The 15,736-nt window shown below is 56.9% G+C and overlaps 3 protein-coding genes across 7 annotated transcripts; 1 reads left to right on the top strand and 2 right to left on the bottom strand.

Annotated features, from left to right (window-relative positions):
- SYS1 (SYS1 golgi trafficking protein) lies at positions 1 to 2,288 on the top strand. Its single transcript, XM_083801682.1, has 3 exons — positions 1 to 214; positions 684 to 751; positions 1,423 to 2,288. The coding sequence occupies exons 1-3, from the start codon at positions 53 to 55 to the stop codon at positions 1,661 to 1,663; spliced, it is 471 nt and encodes a 156-aa protein (XP_083657808.1). The 5' UTR covers positions 1 to 52; the 3' UTR covers positions 1,664 to 2,288.
- On the bottom strand, positions 1,739 to 10,846 carry LOC310882653 (neuritin-like). Of its 5 annotated transcripts, XR_014573061.1 has the most exons (5): positions 10,648 to 10,846; positions 10,017 to 10,152; positions 6,653 to 6,889; positions 4,035 to 4,339; positions 1,739 to 3,651 (listed from the first exon to the last, which is right to left on the bottom strand). XR_014573061.1 is itself a non-coding variant. In XM_083801677.1 (4 exons), exons 1-4 carry the CDS (start codon positions 10,697 to 10,699, stop codon positions 4,210 to 4,212), a joined length of 555 nt encoding a protein of 184 aa, XP_083657803.1. In that variant the 5' UTR covers positions 10,700 to 10,846; the 3' UTR covers positions 1,739 to 4,209. The 5 variants fall into 5 exon arrangements, 4 of the variants coding, with proteins under 4 accessions (XP_083657803.1, XP_083657805.1, XP_083657804.1 ...); XM_083801677.1 differs by having other exon boundaries at positions 1,739 to 4,339; XM_083801679.1 differs by lacking the exons at positions 1,739 to 3,651; positions 4,035 to 4,339 and adding an exon at positions 4,373 to 5,192 and having other exon boundaries at positions 10,648 to 10,843.
- A 618-nt stretch (positions 10,847 to 11,464) lies between these two features.
- On the bottom strand, positions 11,465 to 14,511 carry TP53TG5 (TP53 target 5). Its single transcript, XM_083801672.1, has 4 exons — positions 14,387 to 14,511; positions 13,625 to 13,690; positions 13,412 to 13,548; positions 11,465 to 13,006 (listed from the first exon to the last, which is right to left on the bottom strand). Exons 2-4 carry the CDS (start codon positions 13,679 to 13,681, stop codon positions 12,688 to 12,690), a joined length of 513 nt encoding a protein of 170 aa, XP_083657798.1. The 5' UTR covers positions 13,682 to 13,690; positions 14,387 to 14,511; the 3' UTR covers positions 11,465 to 12,687.
- Positions 14,512 to 15,736: the final 1,225 nt, after the last annotated feature.

Raw genomic sequence — 15,736 nt, 5'->3', positions numbered from 1 at the left:
GGCCGCTGCGGGGCGCTGCCCCCCGCCGCCCCGCGGCCCCATCCGCCGTGAGATGGCGGCGCAGTTCCGCAGCTACGTGTGGGACCCGGCGCTGATCGTGGCGCAGATGGTGCTGCTGCAGGCCGGCTACTACAGCTCGCTCGGCCTCTGGCTCGCCCTCCTCGGCGCCCTCGGCAGCACCCGGCCCTCCCTGCACCAGGTCTTCAGCGACGAGGTGAGGAGGGGCGGCGTGGAGACGGGCCGGGGCCGGGCAGGGGCTGCCCCCCTGGGGAAACCGAGCTCCGTGTGGGGGTCCCGGGCCTGGGGGTGCTTCGTAGGAGCCCCCAGAGTGAATCCGGAGGCGGCCGGGGCTCTGGGCGGCATCAGGTCCCTGCGGGGTACCCCCAGAGCGGGCAGCCCCCCGCACAGTGTGCTATAGCCCAGTGTTGGGGTACAGCGCACCCCCTGTGTTGTGTCGTACCCCGGCGTTGGGGTACGCGCCCCCACGGCTGGCAGCGCCCCGGGGTGAGGCAGAGGTGTGATTTTGTGGGGGCACCCCCGGCAGGGCTGGTGGGAGGGCTGCTGTCACCGCCCCGGCCCTTCTTACGGAGCGTAGCGGGCGCAGGGCAGTGCCTGTGTGGCTGGCTGTGGGGTGAGGTTGGCTGTGGTGTGTGCTGTGGTTTCTTACTAATAACGCTGTGCAGATTTTAGGCTTCTCAACCCCACCTGGGAGGCTCTCCATGATGGCTTTCGTCCTCAATGCACTCACCTGGTAAGTCAGCAAATAGCTAGAACACGTAGCACTCCTGTTATGCCAACGGTTCCGGTGTCTTGTGCTTACTCTTTCATAACACTGAACTTTGTGAGAATTCAGCGTGACCACTGCCTCTCTCGCAACACCTCCTGGAAGCCCAGTGCCTGGTCGAGCACGTCTGTTGAGGTCAGGTTATTCCCTGTCCCTCTGGTCTGGAGGGGAGGCCAGCTGGGAACCGCTGGCTCTGAAGGTGACTTACCCTGATCCCGGATAAGTCATTTCTCTTTACTGCCTCAGTTTCCCAGTCCAAAAATGAGTCTTGCTCCCGTGAGAGATTTTACTGAACAGTAGAATTAATGAGTCTCAGCAAAAACTGATCTGTAAACTGTACTGTACTTTGTGCCTGCCACTAGGCAGAGATTACTGGGGGAGATAGTGCAGAGAGCCAGGCAGGAATTTTTAAGCTAAAAACTCATTTGCGTGCCATCATATAATTAAAATGCTGTAAGCCATTTAAATCTTGCTACAGCTTCTGTGAGCAAGGTGAGGAACGACCTATCCTTAAAACAGTTAAGAAGTCCTAAAACATCTTGATAACTAGCACCAACAATTCCTAATAGATCTTGCCATATCCCCTTTTCCACAGGCACAGTGCAGTGTGTTTATTCATCTCTGTCTTTACTTTGCAGTGCTCTGGGGTTGCTGTACTTCATCCGAAGAGGAAAGCAGTGCCTGGATTTCACTGTCACAGTTCACTTCTTCCATCTTCTGGGCTGCTGGATTTATAACTCGCACTTTCCCTCAACTCTGACGTGGTGGCTGGTGCACATCGTCTGCACAGCGCTCATGGCTGCAATTGGGGAATACCTCTGCATGAGGATAGAACTCAGAGAAATCCCACTGAATTCTGCTCCCAAATCCAACGTATAAACTTGCTCTGGCAACAACATGCTGCATTGCATCATTGTTTCCAGCACAAGTACATCTAATGCCTGAAAGTCATCACTGAAGAAGCACAGCAGGTCTGTTTAGACTTTTTTTTTTTTTTAAGATCTTGGTGACTGCGTGAGTGTGAGCATCTCCTCTGTCATCATCAGACAACGGGGAGGAGCAGATGTTTATTTTATTAACACAAAGCATTAATGACTGTATGGCAAGTGTGCTCTTAAGCTCTTCATTCATGAGACTGTTAAAAACCAAGTAGCAAATCTTCATGCCTGAGGAGCACCTGGAATTAAGCAAATGTGAGAGGTCCCTGTATGGGTATTGCAGTGGTCAGCTCATCTAGCAGGAGCTGGCACAGTGAGCAGTGGGGCCAGGAGCTGCTGCTACCAGGTTGTAATTCACATGTGCTTTGGTTGGAAAGAAGTCAAGGAAGTGAATGGGCGGGGGAAAAAGAACATAACTGTACTTTAATGTGAATCACCAGCTGAGACCCTAAATAACCTATAATCTTAGATGGGTTTGTTTGCTGTTTCCATGTTTAATACATAGAGATGTCAGACAGCAGTTTGCTGAAGAAATCTTTTGTAATAATAAAAGTATTATGTTGCTGTGAGTGTGTTACTGGGAAGCTAAGCACTTCAAGAAATACCATGAATGTCTGTATTGTGGCAACAGAAGTGTCTTGGGAAATCAGGCAGCATAACGCTCGCTTCAGGAAGCACATCAGCAGCCCAGGACCTCCACATGCTTAGTCCTGGGCTGGAGCTGTTTTAGGGGAAATCTGCAAAAGTTTCTAGAGCCACACTACCATTCCCAGTTGCCTGGGTCTTCCTGTCAGGCTTCAAAAATCTAGCAGCAGAGCTAGCCTGATCGGTGTACTATTTATTCAAGTAAGAAACTGCTACTTGGTTCTCAAAGTGATAGGATGCACCGTCAGTTAGAGATGCTTCAAAAAACCTCACCTGTTGGGCCACCACAAACAAAAACCTTACAGCTAAAGGGCAGACCTGCATCCTGTCTGCTAAGGGGTGTTTTGTTTGTGAGATCCCAGAAGAGGGCAAAGCAAGTCCTAAAGAAAGATTGTTCTCCTGTGCAGCATCTTGCTGCAGTAACCTTCCTTTGTATGTCGATGTTTGTAAATGCCAATTTGTGTAAGTTATTTGCTAATTTAGTTTGTTGAGAGTTGATGGGATGATTTGAGGTTGATAAACTCTTTGAAGTTGCTCTTTTGACTTTTATTACTGGTGAGAAACTATTTCAATTTGTGCTCTACTATCCAGGTACTATGGATTCAGGCAGGGTGAAATTCTGACATAAAGTATTTTGGGGGGTTGCTGCAGAGAAGGAAGGATTGATGGCTGTATGTGTTTAGACAGAACTTTTTGTAGTCTGAGATTTCACCAGTACCTATTGCTAACCAAACCCCCTTTAAGCCCAGTTTTAGTCCCATCATGAGTACAGCAGCAGTTTTTCAGAGGAAAAAGTTTACACAAGTTTTTCTGTGCAAGAGCCAAAACTTTCTGGACGGTCACCCCGAGGTCATTTCCTACTGCTCCCCCTCTAACTCTGCTGTGAACTCAGCAAGACACTTTGTCCCTCCTTAAAACCTGCTGGTTTCTCCCATGTGAGGATACTTGCCTTCCTTCCAGTCACATTCAGCCCAGACATAAATAAACTGGTGCTTGGTCTTCCAGTAGGTGCCAGTATCTCCTTCAGAAACGAGATCCATGTGAACGATCACGGCACACAGCACAGAGCATGCTCTGCCTTGGGGCTGCCGAACGCTGGCTCACTATCATCAGTTGTATTTTAAGACTCTTTCAGGGTCATTTTGTCCTCTCCTGCTTTTTGTTGTTAGTATTGAGAAGGAATGTCCCAGCCCTGCGCAGGGAAGGTTTGCAGGTTTAATTCAAGGCTGAATACCACACCAAATCCCAGTGTTCCTGTGTTCCTTAGGGATGATCTCCAGGCAACTGTGGAACAGAGGACTGGGTGGATGAATACAAGTAAGCACACGTAAAGGAGAGGAGAGAAGTCTTACAGGCTCCCCAGGGAAGTGGTCACTGCACCGAGCCTGTCTGAATTTAAGAAGAGATTGGACTGTGCACTTAGTCACATGGTCTGAACTTTTGGGTAGACCTGTGCGGTATCAAGAGTTGGACTTGATGATCCTTAAGGGTCCCTTCCAACTCAGGATATTCTATGATTCTATGATTCTATGAAGTCACATTAGTCCCATTTCTTAAAGGAGAACAGACAGCAGATCCCAGGGTTGCTGTGAGACCGCGTTAAAGAGGTGCTAGCTTTGTTCCCCTGGAGGAACAGGGATGAAGACTTTAGACCAAGGAACACTTACCTCCTTACTTTCTGTATGCATAAGACTTCGACTGCTTTTCACAGAGTTCCTTGCAGGGGGATCCGAAGTTTCAGTGCAGCTTTGTATCTGGGGACACTTGGGTAGAGCAAGGACACAAGACGACTTACCAAACCTGGATCCAACACCAAGGCTGTGGGACATCCAGCACGCTGCACTAGCATGAAGCATGCTGTAGGATTAGCGGTGCTTTCTTTAAGCAGGCTCCCTTTGAGGGATCAATCTGTACAGTGCTTTTTATTTTATAAAGGAAATCTACCGTAGCTGTCCTAGTCATAGGGGAAGTTCTGCAAAAAAATAAATACTAGTTGAGGAGAAAACCTCTGAAATTCATCACTCCCATATTGTGAAACCTAATTATCAGTTGTGTGCATTGTCGGGTCTCCGCAGCACCTTTGGCTTTAAAAAATTCTGCTGCTCCATACCTGAATGGTGGCAGATGGTCTTTGTTTCTTAATGAATTTTCTTTTTTTTGTGTGCAATGGAGTTGGATTTGCTTTCAGGGAAGATTTTCCCCAACACCTGCTCTTCTTAGAGACAGTGGTAGTATCAGCTAGCTATCTGCACCCAAGGTTTGCAAAAAGGTCTCTGGGTTCTTGGAGATCTCTGCTGCAACTTCTACATTTTTTCCCCCTCCAAAGCCATTTAAAAGTACAAAATTTTAAGAGAAGATGCCAAATTCAAAGAGAAGTTAAGGAAGGGTAATTATGAGGGGCTTATTTGTTTCCCTAAAGGCATTAAACACCTACCCTAAAGATGAATCAGGTGCAGTTTCTGGATTCAAAAGACTCCAGCCTTGGCTGCATGCAATACTCACCTCCTCAGCTTTCCCCTGCTGCAAACAACAGGCTGGAAAAAAGGTAATGGGGGAAGGGGAGACTGGATCAAGCAACATACACTGTTGGAGCAGAATAGAAAGGAAACCAAGACAGCGAAGTGGTTCAGTCCAGGCTCTGCAGTGCTCTGGTTTAGCCTTTCTCCCCCACGTATCATCAGGCTTTGTGCCAGCGATGCTCAGTACCTAAGTGGTGGCTGCAGAAAGCCTGTTTAACCTTGCACTGAAGTGCTGTCTGAACACCAGCTGCTCCTCACCAGCTTACATCTGGGAATGTTCCTCCATCCATTCCTTCCCTCCTGGAGCTGAAGGATAGGTGATAGAGCAGGTAAGAGAACACAGGAGTGCCAGGAGAGGAATGTGATTAAAGAGCCCTGAACCACTGTTCCCTTACTGAGAACACCACAAGTGCCTTGATAAGTGGCCAGTCTGTGCAAACAGCCAAAGTGATGTACTTAGGGAAGTCAGACTGAAATACCCTGTTAGTTAAACACGGACAATTCAGATCTGATGAAAGACAGCTGGGTCCCTTAATTAGAACATGCAGTTCACAGCCACATCCAGCTGTTGAGCCCTAATTTAGGGCATGATGAAGCCAGCTCTTTCCCCATCCAGGAGCAGCAGCACCACATGGGGAGCACACTGGAGCAGCAGGAAGACCCAGCAAGGCTCACGGTGCTCTTCTTAGCGAGGGGCTGGCCCCAGACCTTCCCAGGAGCAGGTAACGGGCCCATGCTGTGTCTCCAGCTCCCATGGCCCTGTGCAGTAAGGCAGGGCACAGAGCTTCATCAGCATCCTTAAAGCACAGCTGCCTCACACTGCCCAGTATCTGAGTTTTTATAGCACACCCAGGAGTCCCACGCAAGCACCCCTCTATAGAAAATACTTTTGATGCTTGTACCAAAGCCGCAAAGGAAGCTAGAAGAGACTGCTTTCAAACAAGACGCAGGACAAATAGCCTCAGCCTCTACAACAAAATTTAATTCTCTGGAATTACACAGTTACCCACAGAGCTGCTTACGGGTACCATTGGGAAAAGCTGTAAAGCAAAAGAGTTGCCATAAACAATTTTATTTTTTTTTTAAAGGTAGCTTGGCACCCCTTTTCCTCACAAGTATTTTTGCCTTTCCGTTTCCTTAGAAAAGGGATTTACACATAACACAGGAGTTACTCAGGAGTCCAGATGTGTGCTAGTGAAGAAGTCATGCACCTGTGATTATCCTTTAGTGGGTTTTCAAAGTGTCCTCAAAGACAGACGGCCAGTTCCTCTATGCTTTTGGCAGGACGTACACCATCCCCAGCACCTCACAAATACCAGTGTGAAAATTCCCGTCTAATTTTCAGTGCCTAAGTCAAAAATCTGAGGAGTCGATCTGGTGGAAACAGGCAGCTACACTAACAGGTTTCCATTCAATAACCATAGAAGAGTGCAAAAAGAATTCAGTGTTCACAACCAGAGAATTTCAGTGTTCACAGGCAATTTCCCATTTTTCCCCAAGTCCTCCATCCCACGTGTACAGTCCACAAATTCTGCAGGCAGCCAGAGCCACGCCTGCGCCTTGAGGCAAAAGGGGACAAGCATTATCCCAAATTACAGAGGAACAACAAAACCCACAAGATGCTGCCGGGCTCCTCCATGTCTCAGATACGGGACAGCGCTGAGTGTTCACTGAGCACCACACACCGCAATCCTCAACGGTTTGGAGAAGAAAGTGATCAGAAAGGTGCCACGACGCGCTGCCCCCACCTCTGTTGCGGTACTTACAGAGCTGCGGGTCCTGAGTTCAGCCAAGTGACGATGAGGGGGATGCCGAGGACAGAAACTTTGGGAACCTGGGTCCAGGCAGAGCTCTGGGCCGTGCTGGGGCTGCAGAGGTCAAACAAGCTGCCTCGAAACTTGACCTTTTGGGCCTCCCTCCTCAGCATCTCCCAGACAGCCGCTGCTTCCTTCTGGCACTCCCAGAGCACCGTCAGGGCACAGATGTGAAATTCATCCCAGTACCTGCAGCCCGGAGACAGCACCGTCAGTCCCTGCGTGTGGGGAGGCCAAGGAGCCAGGCAGAGCCTCGCTGCCCTGTGCCGGCCCTGCAAGCAGCTGCAGCCTCAGTTTTTTGGAGGAACTGTCCAGCTGTGGGGTGGGAACAGCTCGCCAGGAGCCACGCGAGGAGCCTGGCCCTACAGCCCTCCACTGCTCTTTCCCCTTCCCCACACCGTTACCCATCCCCTCCGCAGTCTCTCAGAGCATCTTGGCTAAAATTCCAAACATCACTGAAATTATTTTTTTTTTCCCTTGCAAGTCAGTAAAATCCATTATTTTTCATCAACGTGTTTCCTTTCAGCACTGAGCACCCTGAACATCTGAAACTGAGGTCAAAGGCCCAGCACACTGCATTTATGGCTTTCTTCAGGCTGATTCGGGGCAAAACACATGCACGGAGAGGAGAACAACAGCTGCTGCAGCCTCTTGTGGATTTATAAATAACATATCAGCAGAGGCTGGGGAACTGTGTTCTCATTAGACACCTCTATTTATCTCGGTATTATCCTGCACAAACAGAAGCCATTCAATGGCAAGAGACTTCTGAGGAGCTTCAGAAACAGAAACACAAAATAGGCACGGGTCTAGAAAAGGTGCAGCGGGTGCCAGCAGCCTCCAGGACCGACCCCGCTGCTTCTATCCAGATCTCTCAGGGCTTTCTCCTTCCCCAGATCTCCCTCTTACCCTTGACAAAGAAACCGGGGGGTGGTGGAGAAGCTGCTTTTGAGCTGTTTCCAATGAGTTCCCTGCCCTGCAGCTGCCCACAGGCAAGGACAGCAGGCACCAGGCTGAGCCGCGTCTCCCTGCCCTGCTCCGGGAGGGACCAGAAGCAGCTCCCCCTGCCCGGGTTCTGTTTGGGTTTTTTTGGGGGGTGGCTGCTGAGTGTTTGAGGCTCGTGGAGCGTTAGGCTCAGTTCCTGACTTCCCAACGGCTGCTGTGACTGCAGCGATGCGGCAGGGAGGGGACCAACAGCCTGGGAGGCTGCAGCGTGCACGGCAGCACGGCCGCGTCCCAGCACAGCTGGATTCGCAGGTGAGGTCCCCGCTTTGGAGACACAAACCCACAAAACAAACCAGCTGGAGTCTGAAAGTCTCCAAACACCATGGACCCTCCTCTCCTCCAGAGAAGCAAGCCTGGCAACTCCTCCCGAATCAGGTTTGTTGGCTAGGGCGATTGCAGCCCCCAGGGACCTGCAGCACCTGCAGTCAAGACCCCAGCGCTGCTGACCCGGCACAGATCACCCAGCGTGGTTTGAAGTCGCAGTTTCCCTCCTAAACAAGGCTTTTGCCAAGGGACAGACAAGGCTCTGAGCCTGCTTGCTGCTAACCTTCCCCCGTGACTTCTTCCAATGAGGAGAGCAATTGCTCTGCCCCCACTGGGCCACCAGCTCGCCGTGGGGTCCCTTGGGATGGAGGGGAGCCAAACGGACCCTGCGTGGGAAGGGGCAGCTTGTTTCGGTCTCAGCACCCCGTGCTGGAGATGACACCTTTGTCCAGGCAGGCAGGAGCACTTCCTTTATTTAGTTTTCTTACCAGGCTTACATCAAAACGCCAGCTGTGATCGAGTTCATTAAACAGAGTCACTGTGGCAGAATAAATATCCTGAGATAATGAGAGCCCGGTGCCAACCCAGGTAACCCCTCGCGTTCGCTCCCGAGCTGCTGCCACTGCCCCAGGCCGGCAGCAGGCAGCTCTGCCAGGAGAGGGTTTAGCCTGGCTTAAATATTTGGGCAAAACGTGGCTGGGAGAAGCAGCTCCAGCCTGCTGCTGCTTTCAGCGGGGATCGCAGTCCCCGGTCCTTCACCCTTCACAGCCTCCATCTGGTCAGGCTGCGGTCGGGCAGAGAAGCACCGCGCACACAGAGCCGAGGTGCCGACACCACCGGCACCACCCCGCCTCTCATCCCCGTCTCCATCCCTGACCCACGCTCCCAGGGAGGAGAGCACGGCGCCTTCCATGGGCAGGCAGGTGGCAGCTGAGGAGGGTAGGGGTTAAAGGCCATAACTCAGAAATATTTTCCTGGACATCATCTTTTTCCTCCAGCCACAGCGAGCCCAGCTTGCCACGCACCGCCACCTGCCCACCAGGACCAGCACAAGGAGTCGACTTGTCCAGGAAAGTCCCATCCCGAGCCCCAATTCCCAGGTCCTGTTCTTTCCTATTTAGTGCCCCAGAGCCTGTTGAAAACCTCCTCTTGCACTTCATTTGAGCGGGAGCTGTGAGTTTCAGCAGAGAGCAATCACGCCTCCGGCAGCCCCCCAAGCACATGCTGAGCCACACACCCGGCTATTTTCTGATACCAAGGAGCCACACACATCACAGCCTAGAAAAAGCAGTTCCCGTTTCAGCCCTGCCTCCCACTGCATCCCAGGGAGGCATTTCATCCTAAGCTAGGTTGACCAGTGGAGAAGGAGGCAAGAAGGAGCAGGACACAGCCAGCTCCCCATCAGCGGGGTTTCTGTCGGGGGAACGCATCCCCAGAGCAAATAATTAGAAATGAAAGCACTGAGGGTAGTTAGCTCTCAGTTCTTTTACCTCTTTCATTACTATTCTGGGTCTCCTACAGTTAACATCCTCCCAGCGCTGCAGTCACACAAAATACCAGGGGCAGGTGGCAATTCCAGCCTGAAAGATGATGGGCTGGGAAGGGAGGGAGGCAGCGAGCCTGCCCGGGGCTGCAGCACCTAGCTGGAGGCAGCCTGCCTCCCGCAGCCAGGTCCTGGTGCCTCCATCCAAACGCTTGGGGGTCCGGGTCGAGTCCTGCCAGCCCCACACCCGCAGGGGGTCACGGTGCAAGTCCTGGGGGTTGGAGCTATTTTTAAGGGCTGGGGATGCAGGCTCTGCCTGGAGGTGGGTGGATGCAGGGAGCTCTCCCTGTGTTTGGGGTCAGAGGGAGGCAGGGTGCGTGCACGGAGGGATCCAGGCACACAGCAGCACAGAGGGGTGCTGGATGTGCGTCCCCAATCACCCAGCCCCTGTCCTCTCTGCGCTGGTGGGGAGCCCGTGAGGGTCCGGGGCCCCATCCCACCCCCCCAGAGACCGTCCCCACGGGGTGGGACATGCAGGGGGTCCCAGCACGGGGCCGTACTCACCCACAGACCCGGTGCAGCCCCTGGGGCTCGATGCTCTCCTCCTCCTCGTACGTGGCCATGTTCTCCCCTAGTTTCAGGACGCAGTCCGAGAAGCCTCGGTAGACATCCGTGCACGCAGTGCCAAGCGCCCGGTGCCCTGCCAGCCACCGAGGGGATGGAACAAGCTCAGAGACCTTTGGGGACGGTGCCCACCTCCCTCCTGGGGTGACCCAGGCAGCCCTGGGCCACCAGGGCAGGGCAAGCTCCCCGTTCTGAGCGGGATGCATGCAAACCACGCACCCCTCACTTGTTTCCCAGCCCTGCCTGTTTGGGGGCGGGGGGGGGGGGTTGTTCAGAGGGATGATGTGGGGGCAGCCTGGGTGCCTCCCTCCCTGCCTGCCCTGCTCTAGCTGAGGACAGGAACAGGGGGGCACAGTCAGCGAGGAGCCCCCAGAGAAAAGCCACAGGACAACAACACGGACAAGAGGCAGGGGACCCCCACCAGCACCCCCCCTGCACACCCCACACACCAGCACGGGACATTGCCCCTGCCCAGAGCCCCCAAACCCTGCCCGGGCAGCACCTCCCAGGCCCCAGCACCCAAACCCCAGCCAGGGCAGCACCCACCACCCGCCGGGGGTCGCAGCCTTACCCAGGGCGACGAGCAGGACGAGCAGCACGGCCGTGCCCCGCCGCCGCCCCATCCCGCAATCCCAATCTCAATCCGAATCCCAATCCAAATTCCAATTCCAATCCCGTGCCGGTGCCCCCCATGGCCGCCTGCGCTCCCCGCCCCAGCTCCGGCCGCAGCTAATTAGCGGCTTTGACCACGGTTAATTAATGAGGGGGCCGGACCGCCGCTAATGAGCACCTGGAGGGGGCCAGCCCGGCTCCTCGTGGCTCCCCTGGGGCAGCGCCCCCCGGATCTGCGCGGCTGCCGGGGCAGAGCCTGGGGGGGGGGGGAGGCCAGCCCCCAGCCCCCAGCCCGACCTTTTCGGACCTCCCCCGGCTGGTTTCGTACAGCCCCCGGCTGGGGTCGCCCTGCCCCTTTCCTGGATTCCGAAACCCGTCCCGTCTCTCCTTCCATCCCTCCCTCCTTCTCTCCATCCCTCCCTTCACCCCTCCCTCCATCCCTCCCACCATCCCTTCCTCCATCCCTCCATCCCTTCCTCCACCCCTCCCTCCATCCCTCTACCCCTCCCTCCATCCCTCCTTCCCTCCACTCCTCCCTCCATCCCTCTCTCCCTCCATCCCTCCCTCCTTCCCTTCACTCCTCCCTCCCTCCCTCCCTCCCTCCCTCCCTCCCTCCCTCCATCCTTCTCTCCTCCCTCCCTCCATCCCTCCATCCCTCTCTCCCTCCATTCACCCCTCCCTCCCTCCCTCCCTCCCTCCATCCCACCCTCCTTCCCTCCATCCCTCCCCAGCCGCACTCCGCACCCCCGACCCATGCGCTCCGAGCGCCCCGTGCCGGGCTCGCCCCCCTCGCTGCAGAGGAAGCCCTGAGAGCCCCCCCCCGCCCCGTGCCCCCCGGAGCTGCAGCTCCCGGCCCTTGGCCTCAGGGCGTGAGGACCCCGCTGCCCCCCAGCAGCAGCAATCCGGGCAGGACACGGGGTGCCGCGGGGCCGTGCTCCCTCCTCGTGCTCCTGCTCCACGCTTTTTGCTTTCTGTGCTCGCCCCCGGGCCCGGCAGCCACTTGTAATTTCGCAGGGTAAACCAAGGCCAAACGTTGAACAAAGGCCTAAGTGTGTGTGGGTTCAAAGCCCTAAACTTTAGCACCTACAGCTATAAAACTTTCTCTGTTGATCCTGGCACCGGCAATTCCCATCGCTGCAATACCCTGAAGGGGACCGTACGGCATTTTGCATCCTTACAGCCCGGCCCTGGCTCTTGGCCAGCGAGCCACTTTCCTTTACTCCAGCCGAAATGGGAGCAGAAGGTGGCTTTGGTGACATCGCTCTGGGGGCTGGGCACGTCCCAGCTCACAGCCTGCTGACAGCTCTGCCACACCAGTGGCCCATTAATCCTGCTGGTGGATCAGCCCACCACCTCCTCGCGTAGGAGATGGGCGACAGTTTTCTCTCCTTTTCCAGGCTGGAGAGATGGGGATGGCTGGGGTTTTACCTGCGAGGCTGGTGGGAAAATGGTGCCGTGCTCCCCTGAAGGAAACCCAGGGGAGCGGAGCCCTGCAGCTGCTAACTCTGCCTGTGTAAGGCTCCTGACCCTGGCCAGGCATCCTGGGGACTGCTGGTCCCCGAGCCCAGCAGGGGCATAGCTTTCCCTGGTGCCTGGTGATGGGGTGCATGGAGGAAAGATTTCCAGCCCCTCTGTACACAGGCATCACCCCCGACGTCTCCAGCCCCTCGAATCCAAAGCAAGTGGAACCCACCGACCTGCAAACACAGCGGGACGCCGAACCAAACACAACTCTCGGGCAGAACATCTGGGTCAGGAGACACAGCTCGCTCCCTTTATTCACAGCACAATGGCTCGGTGCATCGCCCCACAGACCTCCTCTTGGAAGCTCACCTCCTGCTCCTCCCAGCCCCAAACCTCCGGCAGCCCTGGAAGGAAAGCCAGCAGCACGGCCGCCTCGCTAACGAGCTGGGTCTTAACTGAGGCAGAAAGACCCCCGCTCAGCCAGCAGGGCACGCTGCACGTTGGGGTTCGTACCGACGGCAGCGGCACCTCGCCCTCACTGCGGGTAGCAGATGGTGAGCACCTGCTCCAGGCTCTCGCCGCAGGAGCGGGTGCAGCAGGGTTTGACCCAGCGCTGGGCCGACGGCCGGCAGAGCACTTTGGGGGCTGGCAAGTGGAAGCGCTGGGGCAGGGTCCCCAGCATGTCCTTCTTGGCCTTGCCAGCCCCCCAGTTCTTGGCGAACGGCTGGGGGTCCCCCAGCGGGGTCCCCGTCTCGGGGTCCATGGGCACATCCTTGCTGCTGGTGGCGTCGGTCGCCGGGCTGCCGACGGCCTCCTCCGTGACCTCCTGTGGCTTTGGTGTGACGTGGCACATCCTGTGCCCAAATTCAAGAAGAAGAAGGGCGCATTTGTCCTGCCCTGGGCAGCCCAGCCAGCACCAGGGCATGGCTCAGTGCGGCCCCATCAAACAGCGCGCAGGGAGGGAGCACGGAGGGAGAGGCTCTGGAGCACAGGGACGTGCCTGTGCCAGGCCACCATGGGCGGCAGTGCCCATGGGGTGCAGGGAACGGGGCGGTTTGGTGCACCCCAGGCTGGCCCTGAGCCCAGAAACCTCCGGTACGGCTGGATGGAGCACCCTCCCAGACCAGCCCAAACCCACCTCTGATTCACACCCCTGCGGTTTACCCCCCTTTAGGTCATCCTCACCCCTCCAAATTTGTGCCTTCGTGTGGCAGACAAGCAGGGCTGGGGGCGCGGGGCCCCTCTGCCCCCTGACCTACCTGGGAGGGACCGGCAGGAGGCCGGGCAGCCTCTGCGCCGCAAGCGAGTGCCAGCACTGCACGGCCACGGCGTGCAGCCGCAGGATCCTGCGGTTCGTGCGCTTCAACAGCCTGAGCAGCGACAGCTCCTTCAGCACCTGCGGAGCGGGGCGGGCAGGGTGAGCACCCCGAGCACCGCAGCCCCCCGCGCAGCCCCGCCGCGGGGACCCTTACCTTGCGGAGGTGGCTTTTTGGATCCCTGCTGCCCAGCGGGCAGGGCTGGTCCCCCATGTCTCCAGCCTGGGAGAGGGAAAGGCAAGGAGACAGGTTAGGGTTAGGACTGGGGTTAGGGTTAGGACTGGGGTTAGGGTTAGGACTGGGGTTAGGTTTAGGGTGGCATCAAGCTCCTCCCAGCAAGCATCACCACAGGCTTGCACTCCCTGGGCTCCTTTGGGGACGTGGGGACATGTCCCCACAAGGCAGAGGTGCATAATTCGGGTAACCCAGCAGGGGCTCCTCCCAGCCCACAGCATTGCCCAGGAATGTCCCCACGATGGTGGCTGGGGGGGGCACAGTGCCATGCCGTGGGGGTGTACCTCCTGAGGGGCAGCCAGCTCTTTTTTGGGGGCCTCAGATGGCAGTGTAGGGCCGCAGGGTGAGGCGCTGGGGCAGCGGCAGTGGGGGACAAGGTCTGGGTTGTGCTCAGAGCTCGTGGTGGCAGCGAGGACAAGGGCTGTGACCTCACGCCTCTGTGACACCAGAGCCCCGGTCTCAGCACCCAGCTGTGCAAAGGGGACCAGGGACAGTCCTGTAATGGGGGGCACAGCTTAATGGGGAGTCAGCTCGGGTGACACAGCTCAAGACGTGGCTGGGAATGGGGCTCCCATTCCCTTCCTGGGGTATGGGAAAGCGGCAGGACCCCCCTGCTCCGGCTGGGCCCAGGGAATTGGGCAGGGACAGCCCAGGACACCGGGTGGGGACAGGGGAGCTGCCAACCTGACCATGGATGTCCTCGAGCAGATCCTGGGGACAGGACGGATGCACGGAGCAGCTCCAAAGTGCAGAAGGGACGGGGCACAGGGCCAGGTCTGCAGGTCGAGGGTCATCCCGTTCCTTCTTCCATCACCCTACAAGCCGGCAGCAAGCGAACCTGAGTAGGGCCAAAGCCCAGCAGTCCGGGTACAGCCCTGGGGGGGATTTACCCACATTTACCCGTGCCCGACTGCTGGATGTGGGCGGCAGCAGGACATGGCTGCACTGCCACGTGCTTCATTCAGCTGGGCATGTCACGGGGGGAGACCAGGCGAGGCGGTGAGCCCAGCGCACTCGGGGACCTGCTGAGGAGAGCACAACCCCACTGCCACGAGCAGCTTTGGAGGGCTGCCTTGCGTGGGTGTGAGCTATAAAACCTTGTTGTGGCTGAACTGAGACCTCCTTGTGTTTGTGTCCATACGTGAGCACGCGTGCATGCTTCCCACTCTTCAATCCCCGATGGCATCTTCCCATTTGAAGCTCTCCCTTCCTCCCCTCCTGCCCAGAGAGGAGGAAAGCCAAGCCGTGCAGGGACCAAAAGGCTGGTGAAGAGCAGCAGGGCAGAAACAAGCAGCTGTCCCTACCTTGCACGGTGGGCAGGCAGCTCCTCTCCTCTGCGGTCCTGGCTGCGGGCATCTCTCCCAGCCCCGTGGTGCCCTCAGCACCGTGCTGAGCATCCCTCAGCTCCTCGGGGCCGGGGCTGTGTGACCACACCGGGGTGACGGGGCAGGCACCCACGGTGAGCCCCGCTCCCCCCCGGCCCGGCCGCCCATCCAACGTCAGCAGCTCCGCGTGCTTCCCCGCCGCCGTCCCCGGCTCTCGGTACCCAGATGACTGTGAGCAGCGCTTCGCCAAGCCGGGGAAGGTGTTTTCACCCAGCCGTGTTTAACCACAACACAGCGACAGAGAAGGTGGCTTAAATGTCACTGCTGGAGGAGGCTGTTTCGGCTGCTCCGCCTCCCACTTTCCCTGCCAGCTGAGCGGGGCCTGGGTGGGTGTCAGGACCCCGAGCTGCCGGGATGGTTTTGGGAACGAGGCCACACCGGGATGCCCAGCCCTCGTGCAGCACCAGCTCCACAGGCTGTTTGCAGGAGTCCCCAGGGCCACCCTCTCTCCCCGTGGGTTCCCACATGGCAGCACCAACGGGGTCACCGTGCCGAGGGTGCAGCCCACCAGCGTCGCCATCCGCCTCCATCCCCAGCCCCCTTCCCACCCTGAGGGCTCAGGTCGGGGGGCCGCGGCCCCGCAGCCCACAGCTGGAGGGTCCCACATCCCCTCCTGCAGCTGCCTCAGGAGGAGGCGGTGAGAGCAGGA

The sequence above is a fragment of the Anser anser genome (assembly GCF_964211835.1).
Source record: "Anser anser genome assembly, chromosome: 16".
Lineage (NCBI taxonomy): Eukaryota > Metazoa > Chordata > Aves > Anseriformes > Anatidae > Anser > Anser anser.
This window is presented reverse-complemented; position numbering and strand designations above follow the sequence as displayed.